At 41.0% G+C, this 27,986-nt stretch overlaps 1 protein-coding gene across 6 annotated transcripts; it reads right to left on the bottom strand.

Annotated features, from left to right (window-relative positions):
- Positions 1 to 154: 154 nt before the first annotated feature.
- On the bottom strand, positions 155 to 27,974 carry Clca2 (chloride channel accessory 2). Of its 6 annotated transcripts, none has more exons than XM_036191554.1 (15): positions 27,272 to 27,974; positions 26,311 to 26,448; positions 24,241 to 24,391; positions 21,913 to 22,021; positions 20,461 to 20,620; positions 18,070 to 18,297; positions 16,453 to 16,683; positions 15,202 to 15,379; positions 14,138 to 14,244; positions 11,056 to 11,280; positions 8,376 to 8,646; positions 6,216 to 6,386; positions 3,548 to 3,778; positions 2,552 to 2,747; positions 155 to 1,801 (listed from the first exon to the last, which is right to left on the bottom strand). In XM_036191554.1, exons 1-15 carry the CDS (start codon positions 27,455 to 27,457, stop codon positions 1,759 to 1,761), a joined length of 2,625 nt encoding a protein of 874 aa, XP_036047447.1. In that variant the 5' UTR covers positions 27,458 to 27,974; the 3' UTR covers positions 155 to 1,758. The 6 variants fall into 6 exon arrangements, with proteins under 6 accessions (XP_036047447.1, XP_036047445.1, XP_036047444.1 ...); XM_036191552.1 differs by lacking the exon at positions 155 to 1,801 and having other exon boundaries at positions 2,211 to 2,747; positions 27,272 to 27,384; positions 27,659 to 27,974; XM_036191551.1 differs by lacking the exon at positions 155 to 1,801 and having other exon boundaries at positions 2,211 to 2,747; positions 27,272 to 27,389; positions 27,659 to 27,974.
- Positions 27,975 to 27,986: the final 12 nt, after the last annotated feature.

A 27,986-nucleotide genomic window follows, 5' to 3' on the forward strand; every position in this document is an offset into this window, starting at 1 on the left:
TTATAATCTCAGGTCAAATCTTTAATGTTGTCATTATCCATGTGGTACACAGCCAGTGGCTAATGCCTCATGCTTCCTCCTTCTCCCTGTCCCAACGTTCTGTTTCTATTTTTTTTTTTTTTTTTTTTTTTATGGATTAATGATCAACATGAACTTTACCGTAGGTCTGCTCTATGGGTGGCTGGGATCTCTAATTCAGTATTTTCCTCTATCTACTGCATCTGTCCTGTTGCCTCCACTTTTCCCTCCTGATCCTCAGTACCATTTCCTCTCCCCACTTCATGAGACCACTCTGCCCAGCGTGTGTGTGAACTTTATGTTTTCGGTGTCCTTCACTTTTGTCTCTGCCCCTTTGCTAATTTCCAAACCTGTCAGATGTACTGACTGTTGTCACAAAATGGGGGAAAAACAGAGATAAAGCAAGTCCTTTAGTCTTTCGTTCCTTTTGTTTCCTTGGGCTTTATTTTTTTGAGACAGTCTTGCTGTACGGTGCAGCCTGGCTTCAATTTTCTATCCTTTTGCCACAGCCTCTTTAATGTTGGGGTTCACTTACGCATCAAACCCCACAAGTGGCTCTCTCCTGCTAATGGATCACAGAAGAGTGAAGTCACCCCTGGCAGCTCTCACGCCCTTTTCAGTAGGCAGAGAGTAAAGGGGTAACTGATAACTTGACTCCACATTTACACAGCTCTGCTATTCTCCAGCACAGGGCCTTGATCCACCCTGATTCTGTCTTTCTGTCTGTAGAATAAGGAAAACATCTGAGAAATTGAACCCCTTACTCCCAGCCCCATCTCTGTATTTTACCAGCCCAATTTGAAGCCACGGAGAAGCAAATGCTGGCTTTTGGATGTAGTGGCAATGCAGGGCGGAAGGACTCAGCTCCACACTGGAACCTGGGCTGAAGAGGCCTCCAGCCCCCAGCCTGTGGAGATTTAGGGACTGGAAACTTAGACGGAACTGGTGGACATGGACAGTAACAGGAATTCTGGGAAGGCAGCTGGGGCAGAGAGAATCCCTGGCTGTTTTTGTTCCACTCTGCGGAATCTCTCTCTCCTGGCTTCACGTCCTCTCTTTTCTTCTTTTCCCATGTCCCCACATTTCCCCAACAACATGTCCCCAAATATGATAAAATCATTCCTAATTGATTCTGGTTAAAAACACCCACCTTTATCATCATCATCATCATTATTATTATTATATGTATTCAATAAAGTTGTAAGATCTTGAATTCAGAAATGAAATATTACTATTTAATAACATCTTTAAAAAGAGTAAGTAACTTTTGATGGTTTTTATTCTGTCATCACTGCCATCTCCTTTCTCTGCCCTTGATAAAGAAAGGATTGCAGATTCTTATTTAACTAGAGAACAGAATTTGCTAGTCGCTTCTAAATGTCTCTCTTTCCATAACCTCTTCTTTCAAATAGAGTAAAACTGTATGGTGTACATATTAAAATTATTTCAGAATAATGTTTTTATTCTTTACTTAAAGCTTCATGAGAGCTGTAATCATTTTTATTCAATTATTTCCCAGGCAATAACTTCAAAGCAGCTTCAATGGGACTAAAATCTTATAAACAATAAACTTTGGCGACCTCTGTCACAGATCAGTATCCAGGGGTAAGGACAATGGCCACACTCTAAGGTCTCCTCTCACAGTGAGAAAGGGCCTGTCCAAGCACTGGTGGTGTAATGAGAGCCATAATGTAGTTAACCAAAGGAGAAGACATGAAGAGCCTGCAGTGGAGACCTCAGCTATGCAGCAGCTTGGTTGTCAGTTATAAACACGCATCCTGCTCTGCACAGAAAAGCGGAGATGAGAAATTAATCAAAGTAACATGGTTGCTTCATACAGTCAATTACACTGCCTAATTCAGACCCAACCTCCTTTTCTGTGCCTGGAATATTTTTGTTTCCCTCAACATCAATAAAATATGCTCTTCTTGGCTCAGATTTGATTTTGCCCTTAACTTGCCTTTCAAGATATTACCTTGAACAATATTTTTTAAAATTATTTTTCCATAACTGGAACATTACTGTTTTCTAAACATTTCCCCCAAATGAGTATTATAAAAGCTGGATTTTTTTTTTTTTTTTTTTTTTTGCGTGTGCACAGCGGGGGGGGGGGTTGGGGTTGGGGAGTGGTGTCCATCTGCTATGTAAAAACCTGAACCGTGATTATATAACTGCCCAAATGCATTTCAACATAGTGTTGATGCTAATTTTATTTTGTTGACATTTATTATGAAAGTAAAGACCATGGGCATTATATCTAGGAAGGAAGGTACTATGCATGTTTGTTCAAAGCAATTTTGTTCCATTCTCTTTCTTTAATGTTCTCTTTTTCCTGTTTAAAGTGCAGTGTGCTACAACTATAATAAGGCAGACCATTGCTATCAAACCTACTGCCACTAAAACTCCTTTTAGTATTAAATTGTCTCTGCTAAGTGCAGGAGCAGAATTTTGGGAAGCAGACAGTGACACCAGGGCGATGTTAGACACAGCTGACTTCAGGGAGTTTTGATCCACTGCTCTCAGGGCTACATACACTACGTGGTTTTCTCGCATTTCTCCATCAGGTTCATGTTCAAGTTCACTGGTGACAAGCTTGGGTGAGAAAGTAAATATCTCCCTTGTGCCAGCTTGCTGAGGATTTAGCTCTGAAGTGTTCACTAAAATGGCATTGTTGAAGTCATCTCGAATGCTCCGTAGACTCTTACTCATTCTTATTTCATAGCGTGTAGCTAAAATTGAAAACATATATGGGAAAGTTTAGTCACTGGGTAAGTTTTTTTAGTTTATTGAAAATGAGTAATGAAAATGGATATAAAGGGATATACAACTGAAAAAGCACTAAATACCAAGTCACATTGTAAAGACTGATGCTAAAACCCGAGCCAGGAGGACTTGGTATTTTTTAAAAGCAAGATGCAACATAATCAAGATGTCATCCTCCCTACAGGCTGTTATGTAAATTTTAGGTTGTTTTATTTGAGCTGTCTCTAGGTCTTGCTTTAACTAGTGAAACATTTTGTAAAGTTTATATGGAAAACTGTTGTGGGATATTTGATCATACTGTGTGAAAATGTGTTGCTGTTTTATTCTGCTTAGTTTAATAAAGAGCTGAATGGCTAATAGCTAGGCAAGAGAGGATAGTGGGATTTCTGGGAGAGAGAGGAACTTTGGAGATGAATCAGGTGTGCAGATTCCACCATCAAGATACATAGGAGGTCAGATGTACATTATGGAGAAGAAAAACAGCCACAAGGCAGAACATAAATTAATATAAATGGGTTAATTTAAGTTGTAAGAGTTGTGAACAAGCCTAAGATGAGGCTAAGCTTTTGTAATTAATAAGTCTCCATGTCGGGGCTGGTGGTCCAAAGAACATCTGACCAGAAAGTTTGCTGCAGAAAACAATAAAAATGACCACACACACACACACACACACACACACACACACACACACGTACACGTACACGAACATTGAAAATGAAATACTGTTTGTAGAAAGGTAGTTGTGTAACAACGTCAGCAAACCTACCCTGGCCCTGATCGAAATCTTCTCCAGGTGCTGTCCAAGAGAGGACCACATTGTCTTCCACGTTTACAGCTTCCAGGTCAGTAATTTTGCATGGTGGAAACATATCAGGATGGGGGCCAGCTGGAACTCCCAGCACTGAGAAGGAGCCCCCAGAACTTACTCTACTGAAGCCCCACTGCTCCTCCACACCTCTGTGGCCAGTTTTTTTTGGAGCATTCATTTGAATATTATCTGAAGCACAAAGAAAAAGCCAAATATCAAATTACAAACCTGAACTGCCTTGTCAGGTTATTGAGACATCATTAGAACAACTGAGTCAATAATGTGTTCATTCATCCATTTATTCCCTCCATACATACTCTTTGGGGGCAGATTGTTATACTATGAATCAGACTGAACAGTCTCCCTCATGAGATTTACAGCCATGGTAGTCATATCAGTAAATAGATATTTATAAACTGTGACTAACACAGAATAATAAAAAGGCAGGGTGCTCTGCAAGATCACATCATTTATGGTGGTATTGAAGTAACATTCAAGTTTCCCAAAGGCTGAGTTGTTCAGGTAAGAAGTGAAGGGAGAAACATCCTTGGCAAAGAGAACAGCTTGCATGAAAACTTACATGCAGACAAGGTACAGGTTAGAGAGACTGAGCTAAGGAGAAGGAAGCTAAGGAAGCAGCTACAGCTCAGAAGTAATGCATTTGCCTGGCATGTATGGTGCCCTGGGGTTCAAACCCCAGCACTACAGACAAACAGAGAGCAGAAGACCCTGAGATGAGACATAAGAACAGTAATAACCGACCTCAGGAATCAGTGTAGCAGGCTTAGGGTTTAACCCCAGTGCTGTGGGAAAGCAGGGATGGCATGATCCATCATTTTGCCTTCTCACAGGTCCCTAGAAAATGGATCAAACTTCAGTAACCATGAGGCCACTTGGAAAGAGCCATTCGATAGTCACCATGAGAGAAGACAGTGGCAGCTTTCAATGGTGACTTCAGGGGGAGGCAAGAAAGGGTGTGTAATATGCAGACAGCACAAGTTGATGATAGATTTGAACATGGAATGATGAAAGAAAGGACCCATAAGGGCGAAAGAGGACCAGTTTTGACAAGTTGTCTTCTGAACTCAATACACTTGCTTTAGCATGTACACATACAATAATTAACAAACAAATAAATATTTTAAAAGTAATTCTTAAAATAATTTCTAATTGATGTAATTTGATAGAAGATGGCCAAAGAGTCAGAGACCAAAAGTTAGATTTTTATGATTCCTCTAAAATAGAACTAATTAGATATGGGTTTTAATATTTAAAAACATTTAAGCTAGATTCAATAACCTTAAAATTATGAATTTGGAGGTTTTGGCATATAAATGTTATCAAAACCATGTGGATTAATGAAGCTATCTAGTGATGATTTTTAATAATAGTAAGTGGTATTCACTGTGTGTCTACTATGGCAAGGTATTTTTAAATATATCGCTGTATTAAATACTTAATTCCTTTAGCAAGGCAATGAGGAGGGTGAATTATTTTGCCATACACTTATTGCTAATGAAATGGAGAGACACAGAGTTCAGTTGCTCTGCATCACACAGCAGTAAATGGAGGAGCTGGGCCTCAGGCACAGGCAGTGCCATTCCAGAAGGGAGGAGGGAAGGACCTGAGAGGTGGGTGTAGGTTAGCCAGGGAGTATATGCCCAGGGTGCACAAGTGTTTGAGGGCCATTCCCAGCACTGCAAAACAAAAATAAAAACAAAAACAAACAAAACAAAACAAAGCCACTGAAGATGAGAAGGGGGAATGTGTGGGAGAGAGCTTGTCTTAAAATCCTCCATTTTTAGAAACAAAATGATTAGAAATGGTCCTAGAGATTGCCTTGACAGACATCTCAGCCCAGTGGGTTTCCCTTTTATTTTGGACGATGCTTCCCAATGGGAACTAAAAGGCAGTGTCTACCTCCTATTTATCTTGGCACTTTTATCTGAAGGGTAGCAGAACCTCTGCTCAGCTGTCTACAATAGCCAAGCTCATGTTTCAGGAACTCATTTCCTGTATTGACCTCTGGGGCTGTTTGCATCATGCTTTCAACTTTTTGCCCTTGTCTAAATTTCTATAAAGGGAATATGGAACCAATAAATTGTAAGGAGTCTCTTTGTCTGTCAGTTATTGCAACCAAACAATCACAAGACAGTATTCAGAATCAATTACTAAAGTAATGAGAGGGTCAGTCTATAGGAAATATCTCTTTTCTGTATTCTCTACCACAAATCACTAAGAATTGAAGATGCAGTCAATAGAGAGAGGAGAGAGAGAGAGAGAGAGAGAGAGAGAGAGAGAGAGAGAGAGAGAGAGTTATTGGGAAATGAATCTTGATTCATGCCAGGCAAGTGCTCTACCACTTAGCGGTAGCCACAGACCTAAGCATGGTTTGGAAATTCCATGTTTCTCTCAGTTTTTTCCCCTTCTTCCCTCCCTCAGTCCTGCCTCTGTCTCCTTGTCTCTCCTTCTCTTCTTTCTCGCTCCCTCCTTCTTCCTTTAGCCTCTCCCCTCTCATCTCCTTCTTTCTATCACACACACACACAAACACACACACACACACACACACACACACACACATACACGAAATAATATTACACACATTCACAGTGCAAATGGTTCTTACCGTTTGCTATATAACCTGGCACATACATAGCATGGCTTCCTGGAACAGAGTGGTCTAGGGTGCTTATGCTGGGAGAGTGATGGACATGCACTGTCAAGCTATATCTACCACTTACAGCAAAGGAGAAAAAATACCTGGAGTAAATTCCATCCTTTTTTATAACGTCAGCACCTGTGCATATAGACAAACATTCTGTGTTAACATGTCAACAGAGTTGATTGCTAATATTTAATGAGTTATTAAATATGTATTCCTCTTTCTGTAGGGAGCAGAGAGCTCTGTGCTCACTGATAAGCAAGAATGTTAAACACATAAGATTGTTCCTTCCAGGAATGAAAGACCTATTATCCACCCAGAAGGCTGGGAGCAGGTGTGCTCTCTAGCCTGGTAACCTTTGTGCTATCTGTGTGGCTAGACCCTCGCCCAGACTCTTACCATGTTTGTTTTTCTCAGTCTATAGAAAATTTCTTTATGGGATTGTCACGTGTACTTCATGAAGAGTTTCAGTGTAGTCATGTCTGATCTTTATTTAGCTTAATGTGTTCCTCAAAGAGATTTATGAATACTTCGTTGTGCACACAGGTTTGAGTTCATTGTCACCAGAAAAGTTTTCATCAAATTGTGCTGTGCTTACATGTGCCTAAAACGACACTTTGTGTCAGACTGTTGAATTTGAACTGAATTGCTTTCTTGTCTCCTGCAGATGGTGTTGCTGTAGGCTGTGAAGGTCTCACATCCCCATCCCTGCAAAATTATTTCTATCTTGGCATATGGTAGTGTAGCTACTTTTGATATTGTTGTGCAGTTTAAAATGAGATGACATCATAATTTAGTCCTGTGATTACTTTGTCTCTGAAAAGTTGTTTTCTAAAGCTGAATAACCTATGAACATATCACTCTGAATGCATCCAACCTCATTACACGTATTTCAGAGATAACACTTAAAAATCATCTTGAAAGCTTTCATTCTTATGATCCAAAATAATAACAGAACATAGTGTACTAAAATATATTTACAATTAAAAAACTAATAATAATTTCTGCAGAACCAAAGCATTCTTAAGATTATTTATGGTCATATGGCCATACTTATTCACCCCTTTGAAATAAAAATCTGTCTCCAAAAGATAAATTCAAATGCACAAACTTAAATTTTCCTGTAAGTTCAAGAGAAATGTTTGTTTAAGAATCTTCAATGAAATGCTAAACAGTTTTGGTGGTTGATAAAAAGCATGCAGTTAGTTGATGTCCTCAATAGAGGACACACCACACTGTCGTTTAGAGTGTAAGAGTTCCCTGAGCTGCGGCTAGCAGGCTCTGGTCCCTGCCATTGTGCCTTGCCGTTGGGACATTCTCACATCCTGTCCTTCATTGCTTTGTGATTCTCAGAGGGCAGCACAATCCAGAGTCCAGTCCACTACTCTAGGAAGAAAGATCTGGATCCCAGGATAGCAGTGCATTCAAGGCAGCCTGTCACTCTGGGTAAGCAGCCTGTGGTATCCCAAGGTCATAACAGTTCTCACATCACACCTCAGGCTCCAAATGTTGACATTTGTGTTATTATTAAAGTGCCCCAAAACCAGCTCCCCCCACGATAGGGACAAGCCCTGCCATGTGAGAAAACTGAGGGGTCTGTTTATATAAAATAAGTGGTAACCATCTTACTCATGAAGATATAGAATTTTTTGTTGTTGTTGTTGATGGAAGAAAAAAAAATCTTGGCATTTAGATGGTCTACCTTTGTTGAGAAATTGCAAAGGGAGATTTGTCCATTCTACAGGCACTGTGGTCAGTTCTTCTCATCACTGTCAGAAGGAAAGGGGACAGAACCTTCTCTAGGGAGTCAGAGAACTTGGGTTTAAGTTAAGGATCTGTACCAGGACAGCTTTGAAGCTGACTGCCTCTGAACCTCAGTTTTATATCTATAAAATGTGTGGGTAACTGCATCCTCTCTCATGTACTTCCCTCCCAAAGATGTGTGTTCAGTGGAAGCAGAGGACCGTTCCCAATAGAGGAGGGCGAATCTTTGATCAAGAGTCATGTGAGCAGCTGGGTTCCCTTTCAAACAAGCTCTCAAGAATCGGGTAAGATTGACTAGGAAAGCAGTTGACTGAAGGGACTTCCCAGGGTGAGTAACAACACCGTGCTGCTACTCCTTACCTGCTCCGTTATCCAAAAGTTGCAGTGCAATGGGATCTCCGGCCTCTGGCTTGACTGTTGCCACCACGGTGGCATTTAGAATAGGATACAGACCCTTCCTCACATTTGCATAAATCATCACTGGCTGAGGAAAATAGGTGCTGTCTCTGTCCACAAAGGCCTCCACAGTGGCTGGGGATATGGCCAAGCTGGAGGCACGGGAGGCCACTGTCACCTTCAGGGCTTGAGGAGAATGGTGTGTGTTGTTCAGTATGTAAGTCCAGTGCCCAGGCTGCAAAACAAGGTGTTGTTTTTGTTAATTGTGAAGAAGAAAAAAAATCAACACTTTATTGATGCTGAATTGTTTTTCAATTCAAGAAAAGATGTTAGGACAGGTTCTGTTAGTTAAGTGGTACCTAGCCAGTCACTGTTACTATAAGGCAGCCCCAGAGGGTAAATATATCCTGAATCAATCTGAGGACACATTCTTGCCTCCCAGTTTTAGGACATTATGGCAACCATCACTGCATCAAAGGACTCTGCACTGATCAATCTGGACTTTTTTATTCAAAGTTAAATACTTTAGTTCTTTTTTAGAACTGGTAAAATTATATAAATTAAGTGGGCCATTGTGATATCTATCGACACCCTGGGCTAACAGAGGAACATTCTTCTTTTGTTCCATACCTCTCAAGCCCCAGAAATTTTAAAGAACAGAAAGTACTCATATCACTAGAACATAACCTACTATCCTGAACAGTTCAGAGTGGCACAGTGCCTATGCCCATGGATTTTTAAAAATTCTGCTCCCTGTCATCCTCTCATTTATACAAGCCACCTGGAAGAAACAATATTTGAAAGAACAAACAAGACTGAGATTTCTATGTAACAGAGTGTTTCTTCTTTTTGACGTTAGGACTCCTGTGCTGCCAGTGTTTAACCTCTGGAAATAACAGAAGAGAATCAGCAGAAACTCAATGAATCAAGGCGAGACTTGAGAAGACGGGTTTGGTTGCCACCACACTCTGGCCAGCCTACCTCCACGGGACTCACACTTTGCCATCTCCCACCAGGGAGGCCTGAGTCAAACACCCAGGACACACCTCTCACTGTCTGCCTTTGAACTGATGGTGTCACTAGCAGACATGTGGCAGGAACCTCCAGATCAAAAAAGTTCTCTTTGGTGTTTCCAATCCAGATGAAGGGGTCAGGCAAGAGAGCAAGGAAGATGAAAGATGGCATCCACGGCCCTTATGGGAGGTGAGCACAATCAATTTGCAGAAAAGTTCAAGGAAGATGAGAGATGGCATCCACGGCCCTTATGTGAGGTGAGCATAATCAATTTGCAGAAAAGTTCCATAGGAACAGAGAAGGACGTATTTTGGAGAAGGGTATGAGCTGGGGCAGAAGCCAAACATAAACTGCTCGGCAGCAACCTTAATTGTTGGCATTTCATCATAAAAGTTCCACAGAGTTCTGAGCAGGAGGCAGGCCTCAGAAGGTTCCACTGATGGGTAGATTGGAGGTTGCCAGCTCAGAATCCAGTGAAGTGGCCATTGCCAATCTGGGCCAGGTGGAACATCTGCATTGTCCCAGAACTTGGCAATTTGGGAAGCTGAAGTGGGAGAAATGCTTGAGTCTGAGAGTTTGAGACCAACCTGGGCAACACTGTGAGACCCTGACTTAAAACAACAAAATAATGGGGAAAGGCAGGTAAGGGTAGTACTTGATGAGGCAGTCAGGTCTGAGGCATGCTGGCTCCCAGCCTCCAGTGGTCCAGCCCCTGCTCTCTGTGCTGTTAGGAAGAGCCCTTGTGGCTTATCTGCTGGACCTCTTCGCTTCCCTCTTCTCCCATCCCTCACACTCTCAGCCTCTGTGCTACTCTCAGGTTCTTCCATCTTGAATTACTAGCAGCTCTGCTTCGTCTTTGAGCCTTCCCATGTTCTATTTCTTGTGCCCAGAATGCCGCACCCATTTCAGGACTCTTGTCTCTTGTATTTCCATGATGATGTTCTCATTGCTAAGGAGCTTCCTTCTTCCCATCCTCATGTATGTTCTAGTGGTACCAGGTGCTTAATCCTAGTCAGGGCGTTTTATTTTATTTTATTATAAGTGCAAGACCCAGAACATAGTAGGTACTCAAAAACTTAGACATTTTAGTAGTCATATTATAAAGTCTATATCGATCTGCTCCCAAACATATAGGAAACTATATTTATATGGATATCTCTTTTTTCTTTTCTTTTTTCCTTCCTTCCTTCCTTCCTTTTTTCTTTTCATTTTTTTTTTTTTTTTGAGACAGAGTTTCTCTGTGTAGCCCTGGCTGTCCTGGAACTCATTCTGTAGGCCAGGCTATCCTTGAACTCACAGAGATCTGCCTACCTCTGCCTCCAGAGTGCTGGGATTAAAGGTGTGTGCCACCACTGCCCAGCTTGGATATCTCTTATAAACAAAGATACAGGTTTCAAAAATAACTACTAATGCTGTAGAGAAACATTGATCTCCATATTGTGAATGTAACAGATTTACATAGTCCTTAACACAGTGGACATGCTTTGATTGCTCCTCTTAAATATTTTTTATAATGTTTTGACATGTCAGCACATTTCTTTGCACAACATGTTTAAGCATGTGACACACTTTCAAGCTCTACACGCGCCTGAGCACCGTCATGTCATTGTGAACAGGCTCCCACACTAACCTTCGCAGTTCCTGGAAACTGAAGGATCGCTGTCTGAAAGGCCAGATTGATTACAAAGTCACTAGTGTTGTATTTTCTTCCACTAGGATCCAATAATACAATCTCAGGAGGACCACTGGTCTGCCACATGACTCCAAAAATTGTGTCGTTACCCACAGCACTATCCACTGTCACAGAGTTCTCCAGTTGGTGCTGGGGTTGCACAGTTTCACACACGCTTTCAAGCTGTTAAAGAGAAAGTTTCTAGTGACACTTTACATTCCCTTTTTTTTTTTTTGCCTTGTGTTTATAATAAAAAAATGAATAGGCAATACATTTAATTCAGATGTGTACTGTACATATATAGATCAAAGCAAAACATTATACATTGCATAACTAGTTGTAAATACCTTCTTACAGCTAGTGCAAGTACAATGCATTATTATTTTTGCTAGGTCTCGAGCAGCTCAGGCTAGCCTTCAATCGCTGATCCTTCTATCTCTAAATACAGGGGTTATAGCTTCATGCCTTCATGCCTGGCTTCACTGTTCATCTGTTTGATTGTTTTCTTGTGATGCTGGGGATTAAACAAGAGCCTGTGCCCGCCAGGCAGCTGTTCTGTCCTTGTGCTGCACACCCAGTCTGCTCCATTACCCTTCAAAAGTGATGTAGCTGTTCTCCTGTATCTCCCATGAAAGTAAGTACTGGCTTTACACCACCACTTATGATGGTGAGCGCTTAGAAGATTTTGTTTGTTGATAGGTTTAGATGGTTTTAATTCATATAACTATATCTTTATGTTTTAACAAGTTCTAGTAAGAAATTTAAAAACCAGCTTTAAAAATTATATGGTGGTTGCATTTTTGTTTTGTGAGGAGGCTTGATGAAATTCTCCTTCATGGTTCCTGTCAACAGTATGACGTTCTCACCAACATGTCGTCTTCCATCTTTTTACCATCTGCCATTTTTCCTGGAACAAGTGATATCTCAATGTGGTTTAAATCTTTATTTCTCTGATGATTAGTTATTTTAAACATTTTTTTCATACACCTATGGGCTGTTTGTAAGTTTCTTTTTGAAAAACATCTGCTTGATCTGTTGACTATTTGTATGTCTCCTTTTAAAAACAGTCTTTTTGTGTTTATTGCCCAGTTCTTGTTGGGGTTTTTTGGTTGTTGTTTTGTTTGTTTTTCTTTTCTTGAGACATGGACTCACTATGTAGCTCTCTGACTGTCCTGGAACTGACTCTTAGACCAGGCTGGCCTGGAACTCACAGAGCCCCCCCTTCCCCCCCCCCCCCCCCGTCCCCCCCTTGCGTCTGGAGTTCTGGGATTAAAGGAGTGCACCACCACATCCAGCTTATTGCCCACTTTTAAAAGCTGGGATGTTTTTGCTTTTTGCTAGAGTCCTTGGAGTTCCTCATCTATTTTGGATATTGGCCATCATTAGAAGCACAGTTTTTAAATGCTGCCTCCTTCCACAGGATCTGTCTGTGTTGGGCTGATTGCTTCCTTTGCTAAGCTTCTTTTTAGTTTGATGTAATCGTCATTAGTTGATTTGAACCTTTATTTCTCATGCTTTGAGGATCTTATCCCCTGTCCCCATCTCCCCCACAAAAATACCCTTATTCATCCTCAAGTGCTTCACTATTTCTACTATTATTGTCTATGTAAAGTTTACAAGGAAGAACTTTATCTATGTTGACTTGGGTTTTGAAATTGCTGAGTGATATGGGTCTACTTTCATTCTTCTGCCTGGGAACATCCAATCTTTTTTAGCAACATTTAATGAAAAGTTTGTTCTTTCTTCAATGTATATTTATGCCCCTTTTGGTCGAAATTCAGTTGGCTAGCTGAGCACAGTGGTGCATGCTTGTATTCCTAGCATTTTGGAAGCTGATGGAGGAAGATTGCTGAGAGTTTAAGGCCAGCCTGGGCTAGTGGGCTACCCTAAAGAACAGTTTTGTTAGGTAGACTACTATTGGTGGGCAGAGTTTTTCTTTAGCACTTAGACTATCTCTGGAGGCCCATAGAGGTTCTGCCCAGATGTCTACTCTCTGCCAAGCTGGGAAACCTGTGATGCATGTTTCCCTTTTATGAATCTTCACTTTATCTTTGACCTTTGAACACTTGACTACAGTATCTCTTGGGGGCATTTATTTGACTTCTAGTGATGGGACTATTACTATCTTTACTGTGCATATATCAGCTGTGTGTTCAATATTTCCTGGCAGTAATTCATTGAGTTCACTGTTTACATCAAGCATAACTTGTCAGGTTGACTCACCATCTGTGTGGAAATTGCAGGTGAAATTCTGTTTGAAACATTATTTAGTTATATCTAAACTCTTTAAGGTATTTAAACTGAAAAAATTTAATGGTAGCTTGATTAGAGGATGTTTTTGTGCCCCAAATCTAATAAGTTGCACTAATTAAGAGCCAATCTAAAACTGAGGCTGGTGGCTTATGCCTGTGATTCCTATAGTTAGAAGATAGAACTAGGCAGACCAGGAGTTCAAGGCTGGCCTGGGGTACATACAGTCTAAACCATGTGAACCCTGTCTCAAAATAACACACACACACACACACACACACACACACACACACACACACACACACACACACATACACCAAGGTAAAGATATAGAAATTTCTAAAACTTCATGAAATAATTAATATTCCTCATAAAAATGGGAAACTGTAAAGATGTGGAAGCAGCCAGAGTGAAACAAAGTGTGGTTGAGGGGAAATGAACAGAACTGAAAAAATGAAAACATTGCTTCTTATTTTTGTTCTGGCTCTTGCCCCACCCCCCCACCCAACCCTACCCAACCCCACCCCACTCTACTCTACCTTACCTCTAGCTGCATTTTCAGGCTCTAAGAAGTCATTTTACAGACCTTGAAAGCTGAAATGGTCATTACAGAAAGTAACTCTTGGAAATGAGCCACGCAGACAAGAGGTAAAATGACTCCAGGCTCTGGGGATACCAAGAAGCTCATTCGAACCTTCTCCACACAGAGAGTTACAGATTCAGAGAATAATGTGGGTGGTACAGTCCATGTACTCTGCCCCCTCTACACATAGAAGGCTGAAGTTCTGACCTGTAAGCTTTGCTGGAAAATGTCCCCCGTTCCAGAAGAGATCCTACTGAAAGCTTCAGTCATTCTGTTGGGATTAGATTCATCTGGAATGAAGAACTTTAAACCTCCTGAAACACAAGATTTGAATGCCAACTATTAAGATAGATAGATAAAATAAAGATTATGTCTCCTCCGACACACTGTGTCCACATTAGTGTGATGGTCTGGAGCTGGTAAGAGGGTCCTTGGCTCATTGTGAATGACATCTCACATCACTATGAGGCAAGTGGCCTTAGGGAGGTGATTTTCAGTGTCAGTTCATGGCTGTTTCCTCAGGCTTTAGTGTACTGCCCACTGTAGAAGAACTCAGGAGATACTTAGTGGGTAGTCTTAGATCCAAAATAATTGCTAAATGATGTAGATTAATTGCTAGTCATTGCATTGCTGTGCATTTGCAATTATATTCTGAGAACACCATTTTTTTAAATTCCAATAAATCTTAATTTTCAATTTGTTGGATTAATTTTATTTTATTTTATTTTTTTTTTGGTTTTTTGAGACAGGTTTCTCTATGTAGCTTTGCAGCCTATCCTGGAACTCACTCTGTAGACCAGGCTGGCCTCAAACTCACAGAGATCCACCTGCTTCCCAAGTGCTGGGATTAAAGGCATGTGCCACCATGCCCAGCTTGTTGGATTAATTTTTATGGAATATAAAATGAAATTATTCTTTGCCTTGTCTAGAAAATAGCAGACATGTATCTTACAATGCTGTTCGTATGTCTACTCTAGAAGTTGTTGCAGTTAGTCAATATGATTTTAGCTTTGCAAATATGCATTCTCAGGCTGTTTTAACAAATCATAAAAATACTATTTTCATTGGATGTACAAAACTCCAAATCTAGAGAAAACATTTTAAAACTAGAAAAAATTTTTTAGATAGTTTTATCAATGGTTTGTGTGTTTTAAGAGAAATCTTTCTCACCTTTTTCCTAATTAAGACATGTAATCTGGGTTTCATAGCTGAGCTTTGTGCATTCAGTTTTAAGGGTATTCTCTAAAAGACACCACCTTGGGAGGTTTTACCTGTAAGATGTGATAACTCCTCCAGTTTTCTGACTGCAGAGGCACCCAGGGCAATGGAGTGAATGGTGGATCCGCTGGTCATGGTGGTGAGCAGGCAGTTGTTTATGTGTTCATCTGCCCCACTGGTCACCAATACCATGACAGAGCCATCGGCTCTTCCATTCCTCTTCTCAATGACCTGAATGTAGATAGCCACCCATTACTTAGAAGGAAATGTGATTTAAATGGTCTGACTTAATAGAGGAATTCATGTACAGTTGCTACCAATGTTACCTACACCTCTTCAAGGTCCCCTGTGTTCTATGACCACCTCCAAGTTGATCCTCACCTCACTCTATCACAGGACAGTTGTACAGACTTTGCCTCATAAAATATATTGTACACATTATGATATGAGACCCTTGCCTGTAAGATCCAGCCAGTGACCAGTAAGAGGGCTGAGAGCTGTGGTTCCCCACCTTAGCTACACCCCAGATCAATGACATCAGAACCCCCAAATGTATCCTAAAATGCAGGCATCATGGGTTTGTTTTTGTTAGTTCGCATGCCTGAGATTGAATCTAAAATCACATGCACTCTCCCACTGAGCTCAAGCAATGTCAATGGGCAGCTTAGGTTGAACAGCCATTGGCTAGGGGTGGTAACAGTGCTAGCTGATGTCTTGCTTTCTATCAGATGCTGATTTAGATCAATTCTGTCAATCCTGAAACATATATCTGGTCTTAATTGTGTGTGTGTGTGTGTGTGTGTGTGCGCGCCCGTGCGCGTCTGTGTGAATACTGACTTATTTATCTTCTCAGACCCTCTTGATTCTTATCTTTGAAATCTGGCATGTCTGTAGGCAGAGACCAAAAATGATGATTTTGCCTTGAAACATACAAGGATAACAATGGCCACAGCTGGGACCACTTCAGAGTAGATAGTGATAGTTTGGAAAGACTCTAGATGGTGCTTCAGTCCTTTAGCCAAGCTCATTGTACCGTTTTATGTACTCATTCTTTCAACAAGCAGCTCTTAATTCATGATTATGTTGGCTGATTGGTCAAGCCGAGGGAGGGCAATGGTAGTAAGAAACGGGTCCTGACTTTAGGTTCATCATTACCCTCTAACAGCTGAGGATGCTATGACCATGCTATAAGAGAACACCCCTTTTCCGAAACCAAAACCAAACAAACAAAACCAAAAACCCCAAGCCTGAGATTCAAAATGAAAAAGAAGGTAGTGAGGGCAGCTGAGCTCAGGGTACTCTACCTCGAAGCCCCTTTTGAGCCCCGCACAGGCATTTGCTTCTTCTTCCGTGGACACGGTAGTAGGCAGAGAGGAAACCAGCAGCCTCCGGTCATTGTCACTGTTAATTTGTTGTAGCTGGGCTCTGATTTCTCCTTTGCTATCAAACGTGACAATGCCCACAAAAGTCTGAGTTTCAACAACCTGCATTAAGTACAATTCAGCTGCTTGCTGTAGTCGAAGGAGTCTGTCTGCCTAGGTCCCCAAAAGAAAAGAAAAAATAGAAAGTGGCATTTGATTGGTAGACCAACGATGATGAAGTGATTCAATTAGCAAAAGTGTCTGTTCATTCTTTACAGGCACAGTGCAGTTCTTTGAGTTGTAAAGAGTGGCATAGTGCTAGAACATTTTTTCAGTTAATTGTGTACTCAGCACACAACTCAGCTAGTTGTGTGTTGGATGTGCAGGAGAGAGAGTGCTGAGGAACTATTCACAAATGAGATGACATACTCTCACCATTTTACTCCAGCTCAGAATTTAACAACCTATGATGTCCATTGAGAAGAGGTTTGTAACTGATTCTTTTTTAACTCTGTCCAGAGAGGAAGCTTTACAAAGGGATCTGGTAATAGAGAGCTGTGGTAATCTGCAGCACCAGTGTCCATCCCTCTGCTATGGTGGCCACTTGAGGCTGGACACTTAGAGAGTGAGCACAATATTATGTTTATTGGTTATTATAGCTGCTATGAGGATTGCCTTTGATATGTACACGACATGCACTAATCAAGGATAGGGATAATGCTACCACTAATTCACTAAGGTCACTCTGATGGCTCTGAAGGCAGGTAAAGGAGTGACCAGCTGCTCAGAGATGGCTGTGACCTCTGTTTCTTGATATCTCCTTTATTTTTTTTGTCGGAAGTGAGGACTGAACCCAGGGCCTTGCTAGGCAAGCGCTCTACCGCTGAGCTAAATCCCCAACCCTCCGATATCTCCCCTGTTATCCAGACCCACCTCTCACACTTCTCAGGACCCATCACTAATCTAATGTCTCATAGATACCTCAAACTAGACAACATTTTAATTTAGTGCCCCCCACCCCAAATATTACTTCTCTTACAAGCTTGGAAGAAGGTTAATATGGTGGATGAGACATGGTCCTTGAAATCTGCCCCAGCCTTACATAATTAGGTGGGCATGGAAAACACTACTTCTCTGTAGCTTTGGTTCCTTCTGTCATGGAGCACAGGGGCTGGGTAGGAATTCAATAGTTTTGTTTTCATTGTGGTGGTTGTGCCGACATTCCCAATCGCAGCCTCTAAGAGTGACTAGAGTGTGGCTCGGCGACGGCTTTAAACAGTATCTAGGTTTTAGAAAAGGGTCTTGGGGGGGAAATGTTACAGTTAGCAGCAACACGGGCTTGCTAATGGGGTTAGGGACTCTGTGTGGATCTCACTTATGTCACCATAATTTCTCAGCCTCATTCTGAGTTTGCCCTACCTATTTCCCAAGAAAATAACATATCTTGGACTCTTCAAAACTTTCTGTGCCTTCCTGCTTCATACACTGAATGAAACAGAGCTAAAACCTGATAGGGGAAACTAAAGAGTGGTTTTCGGTCCGTAGGAACCAGTGCCTTACCTCTGCCATCTTCCTGGACACGTCCACCACTAAGCAGATGACTTTGTCCCCAGCTTGCATGACGGTAAATGTGGGAGGAGGCGGAAACTCAGCCCCATGCATGGGGAGGCTGTGATTAAGGTCAGAGGAGCCTGTGATTACGTCCCAGGTACTTCTGAGGCTGCACACTTGGTTCTGTAGGTTTGGGGCTTCACGGTTGTGGGTGCTTGCATTACAGAATTCAACCACCTGGAAAAGAACAAAGCACCCTTCCCAGACCAGAGACACTTGTGTCCTCCCTAGGCCACAGGGAAAAGGAGGACAGAGCTGACAGCAAGGTCATGCACTTCCTTTTTTCAAAAGTGGTAGCAAGTTTGCAAATAACCCTCGACACCTTTTGCTTGAAATAGTAGCACCCTGTGGTCACAGAAGCAATCTCTTGTAGAAGTTTGTTTGCACTGAGAAAACAGAGCAGATTGTGTATATACGCCTTAGTCTTAAACAGAACAACTCCTTCTCCTCCCTTGCATGATACTGTGTTGAAGAAACACCCTAAGAGATGTTATGCTGGCTAGCCCATTCTTTGGAATCCCATTATGTGACACTGTATCTTTTCCACAGATCAGTCAACAAACATTGATCTAGTTCAAATATTGATCTCTGTGAGGATAAGATGAGGGCAAAACAACTTAAATCTACTTCCTGAAACCCTTTCCCATTTAGAAATCTAAATGTAAATCATTTAATGATAATAAACCTATGCAAACATCCCCCTTTAAAGTTATAGTTGTTGCACTGCAGGGGAATGCCTGTCTATTCTCTGTGGCTCTGGCCCTACAAAGAACAAAGATTAGAGGCATGGGAGCTTAGAGTTTGGAAAAATTTATAGGTTCCCTGGTCCCATCTCTGACTCCACAGAGGAGGAAGCTTAGCTGGGTAACACCTGCTTGGGTTTTCAGTGGGGTAGGCTCAGGAGCACACCCATGGTGCTTCTTTTAGTGCTTTTTACCCCTACATTTTGTGACTGTAGCAAGGGAATTTTTAAACTTTTGTGACTGGATATGTTCAAGTAGGTTTTTGCAAGGGGTTACCAAGATTTTATCTACTCACAAATCTAGATCAAATATATAGAACTGGGTTATAACAGGCCAGTTATAAAAGTTATATATTAGAAAACTGAATGGATAAAGGCAAGAAATAGAAACAGTCAAGTTCATGTTGCAAAGGAGTCCTACCATCGATTAAAACCAGACTGAAGAAACAAGTTAGAAAAATGAAGGAAAAAAGGAAGAAAAGATGGGATGGGGAAGGAGAGAGGAAAGGAAGGAGGGAGAGGGAAAGGGGACAGATAGAGGAAGACAGTTCCAGTGTAAACATGATCGGTCAGCCATGGAACAGGGAGAATACTCCAGGAGGACATGTGCCCACCACACTCCCAGCCTAGCAGAGAGATCTACAGATAATGACTTTCAGGTCTTTGGAAAGTGCAATAGACAAATGAAGCCACACAGGCTGGCCCCATGAAACCTGTGAACTAGCCAACTGCCTCCTTTCTCACTCTATGCTTTCTCCTAGTGCAAGGTTCTGGTGACAGTTTGGACAGTTTGTCATGGGTGTGACGTCCTTCTTAAAGAAAATGAACTGCCCAGAGAGAAATACGGTAATTGATTACTCTTAAATATCAGATGTTTTTTTGTTTGTTTGTTTGTTTTGTTTTTTGTTTTTTATTGTTTAGAGACAAGGTTTCTCTGTGTAGCTTTGTGCTTTTCCTGGAACTCACTCTGTAGCCCAGGCTGGCCTCAAACTCACAAAGATCTGCCTGGCTCTGCCTCCCGAGTGCTGGGATCAAAGGTGTGTATCACCACTGTCTGGCAAATATCAGGTTTAAAATGGAGTTACACATTCATCTTTTTAGAGTTAATATGAAATACTAGTTGACAAGACTTAGGTGTAAAGCTGAGGATCAGTTAACTTTCCTGGGCTAGCTTGCTTGTCTTTTGAAGTTCTAGATTTTCTCAAAACAGAGGAAAGAGGGCCTTAAGTGAGAGGAATACAGTTATTTGTTCCATCATTCTAGCAAGCCTCATACCTCTTCCTATGAAATGACACAAGAAAGGAACACTACCACATGGGCAGCTCATTTTGTGGCCTCAAAAGTCCTCTTGTTAAACATTCTCCCTGGAAAGTGGATCTTTGCTTTTAAAAACAATCTGCATTTATTATCATTTGGAGGAGACAGATTTTGTTCTTTTTGTTTTTACTATGTAGGATAAAGACTAAATTAACTGTAGACCCCTGACTCTAGTATAGTGACTATTAATTATTCTGATATTTACATACATCAAGCATATCTGTGTGTCTTAGAAAGACATGGCAGCCTATAGGAGTTTGCCATTCCAAGGACATACTTACTGAAGATAAACTTTGCATGAACATTATTGATCCAGTTGCATTCTGGGTGCTGTTGTAGAGGAATGTGCATCCTTCTCTGAAAAGCTTGCTAATAATACAGCCTTCCTGGGGACAAAGGCCCTTTTCACACACAAAAACTCCAGTGATGTCAGATGAACACCTAAAAAAATGGAATGAGAAACTAGGAATTGGGTATTTTTAGAAATATGTTTTTTCTTGATTATCTTTTCTAATAGTTTGTTTCAAGGATTATAGCTCAGTAGATATGTATAAAAATTTTAAATGTTCTCTTATGGAAGTTTATTAACTTAGAAATACAGGTTCTCTGCATTAGTTTAAAACCTTGAATTTGGACGGGGGAGTTTTGTATTGCCAAAACCTTTAGCAACCAGAGTGAGACAAAGCAGGACTGAGCTCAGAGGGACTCTGGGCAAGGGAAGACCAAGGAAGGACAGGGGCAGCAACATACTGAGACAGTGCTCCATTGGACATAAGGGAAGGAGAGTGAACTTGTAATGGAGAACTTTGGAAAGATTCCATCTTTATTAAAATATTCTGAACATTGCTGAGTGAGAAATGGTGTCATTTAGAAGTGGTACTGATGGCACATGTCTACCAGCTGAGGATGCTCTGTGACCCAGAATTCTTGGAAGACTTTTTAGATTTATAGAGTTCCATGCATAAAAATGAAACAGCACATGTATGATGCTGTGACAGTAATATTGGCAACCATGAAAGGTTCCTATTAATCTCCATGTCTCCAACAAGAGGGGACTGATTGAATAAGTTATAGCATAACCACACAATGGATCACTAATCATTTTTAAAAGGGGAGGGAAATATATATTCATATTTATTTGAATTTTCTTGATGAGGAAAAATAAATAAGAACTGAATCAATGTTATTATTGGAAATAGAGAAGACAGTGGTAAGATGATGAAAACATAACTGTTTATAGTTCATAGAGGAAGCAGAATGAAGATGGTGGCCAGTGAGAGATGCTGAGGAACACAACTTTTCATTTTTCATATTTGAATCACATAAATATTTGCCCATTTTAAAATTCAGTAAAAAATAAGGATAAAAAACAAGAATTTATTCCTTACTAATATTTACTTGCCATTAACTTATTTTTATTTCTTATTTTTAAATAACATAATAGCTAAATCAAGATAAAAATGCCTACTTTCTTATTTATCATTTTATTTTTTAACATTTTATGAAAAAGCCTCGCTGTGTAGCCCTGGCTGACCTGGACCCCACGGTGTGGACCAGGTTGACCTTGAATTTGTAGCACACATTCTGCCTCTGTCTCTAGTGCTGAGATTATAGCAGCAAATGTCAGTATGTGCAGCCACTTACTGTAAAAATTATTCTAAAGCCCTTCTAGTTTTTGAAATTTTCAGTGTACTCAATCAGTAGTGAATTGTAACATGAGAGAAAACACTGACCTTGTGACTTGAATTTCATTCCGCCCGTTCATGTAGAATGGCTTGTCGTTGTTATATTCATCAAACACACCCCAGCGGAGATGGGCCCATTCGTGGACGAACACCCTGCCTGTAGAAGAGAGAGTTTTGACTTTCTGAGTGCCTAAAATCTCAGCAATGGGCCTTGCTAATCAACTTAGATGCAGTATCACCTTACTACACTCTTGTTCCAAAGAGTTGAGGTCAGATTTTTGGTCCTTTTCCCCCCTCTTCTCCTACCTCATCCTCTGCCATCATAGAAAAGGCAGCATGGAAATGTTTGCTCCCAGAACTGTGAGGCATCATCCACTGCAGCAGTGGCAAGGCATCCCACATTCTCTTCCCCTGAAGCTGTCTAACAAGTTTTTCTGTAGCTTCATGCATGCAGCCCAGTAGATTAAGGACTTAGAGGGAAGAAGTACATCTTTGCAATCAAGTAACTTTTCTAAGTTTAGTCTGGGCCTAAGCATGTTTGCTCTCCTATGGGCCGTTCCCCGGTCTACATCAATGACTGAAACCAGGGAAGAAGGAAGAGTCTGAAAAGATCACAGCATCCCCATTCCAGCCTGGATGCTCCTTTCTCCTGTACCCCTTCTGTAACCCTTGTTCTTGGAAATCCTTTTTTTTTTTTTTGGAGCTGAGGATTGAACCCAGAGCCTTATGCTTGTTAGGCAAACGCTCTACCACTGAGCTAAATCCCCAGCCCCTAGAAATTCTCATTCTTAACACCAAATCCTTCACAGTTTTACCCTTGTCCTCTCTAATCTTAGATTTCTTTCCAAGGTCAGCTCAGCAGTTAATTGTTCTCTGTGGAAGCCTTCCGGGTCAATGCCCTTGTCTAACCAAAGCACACGTTCCCTTTGTTTGAATTAGTTTAGGTTCTGTAACTTGGGGACTGCCTGCTGACTGAGCCAGGCTGTGGAACATTGTGCAATGTTTGCATCTTGGGAGGGAACAGCCGCAGCTGAGAGTAATAAGGGAAAGGATGTGCTGACTCATGAATCTAGAGACACTGATGATGTGCTGACTCATGAATCTAGAGACACTGATGAAGTCGTACGGAGGGCCAGAGAACATCAACCTCATGGTTAGTTACCAGAGAGGGGAAAAATCTAATTTTTAAGAATTTTGTAAAATATCCTGATAGATTGCTTTACCTCCTGCTTGCTAAGCAGGAGTAACAAAATGTACTTAGTTTTAGATTTAATAAAAATAAAAATAAAAATCTCTGAAAGGCCCTATTTAAAACTGAACAAAAACTGAAATTGCAGATTGAAGTTAGCACTGGGTTGCCTGGCCTGTTCTCACTGGTGTCTCCTCACACATGGTCCACCAGTCTACAGGCTGGTGACTGTAATCTTTCTCCTAAGTGTCAGCCACTGATGTCTGACCACAGTTAGACATCTGTAGGGCAGTCCACTGCTCCTCACCATCATTTTGCCTAACCCAGACCCATGGCTTCTCCTTTCCACTGCCACCCCCATTTCCCTTCCTTGTTCTTAACATCGTCCGTGCACACCTCTGGTCTTCCACTCTGCAGACAGCCATCCAGAACTCCTTTCTGGTATTCTCAGAACTTAAGGCCACTCAGATTTCATAAGAACATATTTTAAATGAAATTGGCAGAGCATCTGGGCATAGGAAATCCTTGTTGCTTGTATTCCAGGCTCTGGTCCTTTCTACCTTACTGCCTCAACTCAAGCCTCCTGAGCACACCCCTGAGGTGTTCCCCTGTACCCTTCCACATCCAGCTTCTCCTTCATTGACTCTAGCAAGCCCAATTATGCACATGGACAGACAGATCCACCTTCTGAAATGATATGGTGCTGTTGTTCCCATACACACAGTGAGCCATCAGTGGTGACTTCCTAGTGTGGATATTCCACAACGCTCCCATCACCTGCTTGTTGGGTACATGTTGGCATTTCCCTGCATGCCCAGCCTGTGCCCTGTCAGTGGGTCTAATGCTTCTCTCCAAAGCCTTGAGTTCCTCTGCACCTCAGTACTTTTCACATGATTCCTCCTACTCTCTCCTTTTCACCCATCAAAACGCTGTTAACCCCTGCTTCAGAAGACATGTCCCGGCAACCCTTGGCTTGGTGCCTTCACTGAATTCTCAGAGCACTACTCTATCTAACCAGGTTCTTGGTTTTCCTGGCTCATTCTGTGCCTCTCCTTCCATGTGCCTTTGGTCTGCCTTCTGCTCAAACAGAAAGTCCTTGACAAGCTGAGGGTTGTATGAGATCTCTTCTGTACCAAACACAAAATATTGTACTGTCACGGGCTGTGATTTTTATGATTGGAACTTACCTCTTGAGCCGTATCCTGCTGCTAACTTATCATTTAGCAGGAAGTTAGAGGTGAAATGGATGTATTTCCCCTCTTTTCCACACCCTCTGTGTTGTAGCGTATATGGATCATCCCCGTGTACCCCATTCTGCTCAGTCACTATGACATTTGCCTAAATTAAAACAAATACATTTTAAAGAAATTTAAGCTACAATTTTACTGTATGTAATTATACACAATTTTAAAACAGATTAAAGGCAAAAGGAATGACTCGAGGTTAGAGTTTAGATATTCTGATAGCTAAATATTAGCTAAATTCTTTGGCACTTTCAGAAAACTCTCCTTTAAATGTTTAGCCAGTTTTCATGGACTTCTTTCTCTCCTTTATTACCCTCCCATTTTCCAGAACAAAATATTCTCAGACATCGACACTGTAAAATTGTGATATTATGACACTGTAAAAGTCATAAAATCAAGAACATTTACTAGTATTTACACATCATCCAGGACTGCACAGTCAACTTACAGCAGTTTCCAGTGAACTCTCTGTGGTTAGTCTACCATCACAGGAAGCAGGACGTTGTTTGTGGGGCCTCTTCTGTACACTGTATCCCCATCTTTCATTTCCATAACCAGATAGATCAGTATCATTCACTAAATGTTTGCTTAACTGACATTACAATGCTTAGGAAAATTGTATCCAGGACATTTGATCATATTACATATGCTATACTTATACCTCTCATAGGATCAGGGTACTCCCATTGACTTCTCAGTTGTACTGAAGGGCAAGTTCATGAATGTAATCTTTATAGAGACTGCATAGCTTGGTACAAACAGTGTGGGTTTTGAAGTTAAATAAATATTCAAACTGTGGATCAGTAATTATTAATTATTTGCATGGAACAAAGTCCTTACCTTATGTGAACATAATTATTAATTTTTGATAATAGCAATTAATGAGATTGCATAGGTAGTAAATACACACACACACATACACACACACACACACACACACACACACACACACACACACGTATAAACATAACTCAATTGAAGGTACTAATGGCAGCTTAATAAACACTAGAATTTCCCCAGTTTGTTCCAGGTTCCTACTTATCTTCATGCCAAGCACTGTCAAATGTTTCTATCTGATGAAAAATCAAATGCTTTTGTAAGCCTCTCAACATCTTCATGCCTTTGGGCTACGTTCTACATTGCTAGGCTATTCAATTTCTGTCTTCAAGGGAGAGCTAAGAATTAAAACAGTCTGAGGAAATTTAAACCAAGTGACACAGATTAAAATAAAAGACATGTTTTCCATGTCCTAGCTATCCTGATGGCACTGTAGCTACAGACACCAAGCCACTCCATTGCTGAAACCCTAAGCTCCTCTCCATGCCCTGTTGCTAGCTCTTCTCCTATACACGAAGAACTCTTATTCATAGTAATTTTCAAAGTGCTTTAGCATTTTATAGGTGCATACCAATGAATATTTTCATATCATCTGCAGTTTATTAATGTTCTTCAATGATAAGTTATTCTGTTGTTAGAAAAGAAAATGGAGTCACGTTCTCTTTATCACAGCCTTTTGGTTTGCTTCTCTCCATTGAATCAGCATGTAGGCCTTAGTTAAAGGCAAAGCATGCTCATTTTGACCACAGTTGCATTTTTACATGCATGGATGTCTCTCCGCATGGACTTGACTGTTCCCAGCACAATGACAAGCAAAGACCACCAGAGTTGGGTTGTGCTGGTCCCTGCTCGCCCTCAGCAACATAAACCCGACTTTTTCCTTGACTAAAAACTGAGCTAGGATCTTGTGCATTGCATAAAGAGATGACCTGAGAAGCAGATTCATCAAAGGCATGTGACTGAGTTTGTGACTGAATAATTTACACTTATTATTGTGTTTCCATTCTTTTTTTCTCATAATCATTTATAAAGGTCTATGGGATAAGGTCCACACTTTCTCAGCAATACTCTTTGCAGTAGCATATCTCTGTCCTGCTATCAATGACAAAGTATAAATTGAAAGTTTTTCACCCTTAAATTGAATTAGGTTCTTTTAAGAGAATCCCAAATCCTTACCTTTTCATAGGATTCTTGTTTTACTTTGCTATAATTATGAGCTGTCCAAGTGGCAGGTATTAAAATCTGTATATTTCTGAAAAACACTCTTCTCTTGGTAGCATTGAACAGGTAAAAGGAAGCTTCAGTTATCATCTCCTATAACAAACAGAAGGAACACCGCCATGTGTAAATCCTTGTTTCTCTGATGACACACAAACACATAAACAACAGTGCAATACATTTATTTTGAATGAACCCATGAAGATTTCTTTAGAAAAGACATCAAATGGCTACCTGAAAGAGATTTTTAGTACACTGATTATGTGTTGGAGCTTGCCCTCATGATTTCCCCAAGTTTCTGAAAGGGTTTTAAGCTTTTACTGAACACATCTTTATGTCACACCTATGGGCATGTTCAGGCCTGCACCTTTTGAGGATATTATTTTCACTTTAAGCAATACCTAACAAAGAAGCTCTTAGGTAATGATCCTCCCATACCATGATGAAGTAAAAACTGTCATTTATTTTATAGAACATTGGGAGAAAACAAAGAATATTTCTCTCTGGGAGCCTACATAGACTTTCTCCCTTGAGAACTCTCATTCTTGAAATGAGACACCACAGGATGATCTTGACACACACTCCCAGGCTCCTCTGTCATTCAAACATCCGACTTTCTTTCACCAAAGACAGCTTTAATTTCTCTAAGCTGTTCTCCAGAGAACATATGAAAACTATGACCAAACCCTGAAGCCAACAGATGGTGACTAATAAGAAGATAAAAGAAATCTCTATGAGCGGGGACTACACACAACTGTGTGATTTAGCCAGAGTGTACACATCATGTTATCAGCACTGTCTTTAAGAAATACTGGTCTCTGTACTGTTCAAGCTCAAACCTGGTGGAATTAACTTTCTAAAAATGGTAAGAGGTCTGAACTAATGGGCTAATGGTATCAACTGCATAACTGCCACTCACCTTAATGTTTGTAATCAGGTTCAGATTCTCGGGTACCTGAGGGTTAATTGCAACAAGCAATCCGTCGTACCCATTGTCTTGAAGCTTCATTCCTGCTCCCAGGAAAAGAAGTTCTGGACTTAGAGCAAACAGAAGAGTCACAAGTTTTAGCCTGTGGACAGGTCCTGTGTTACCCCTGTGGGTCATGTTGTAGTGAAGCCTCTCGTATACTCACAGGGAGCCTGCTGGGTACCTTGAGTCAGGTGATCAATGTGGAGCAGATGGCTTCTTCCTGAACTGGGAAGGCCTTACAATACATGATGAAGGAGTTGCCTCCTTTGAAAAATCTGGGGTGGATCTATTTGGGACATGTCTCTACAAGTTCTTCTCTAAGGCAGTAGCACTCACCTGTTCCGTGGCTAAACTTCTTCTTGAATCATAGTTTGGAAAAAAACCTTCCACCACTTACTATCATATCTTCTCAGAAGGAAAAGGGAAATGAGGCAAGAGGAATTTAAGAGTAATGGCCTGGTTGCATGGCAATCGGAGCACTGAATTCAGTCTGCTGCAGTCCACCCAGGGACCTCCGTGATTTTCCTTCCCGAGTCCTTGGCGACTTCCTCCATCAGCACACTTCCCTTCTGCACTCAGGACACTGTGCCCATTGTGAGAATCCCTTGCTTGCTTATTTTGAAGATTTGGAAATCATCCCATATCCCTGTCCCTAGAGCCCTGG

The sequence above is a fragment of the Onychomys torridus genome, chromosome 6 (assembly GCF_903995425.1).
Source record: "Onychomys torridus chromosome 6, mOncTor1.1, whole genome shotgun sequence".
Lineage (NCBI taxonomy): Eukaryota > Metazoa > Chordata > Mammalia > Rodentia > Cricetidae > Onychomys > Onychomys torridus.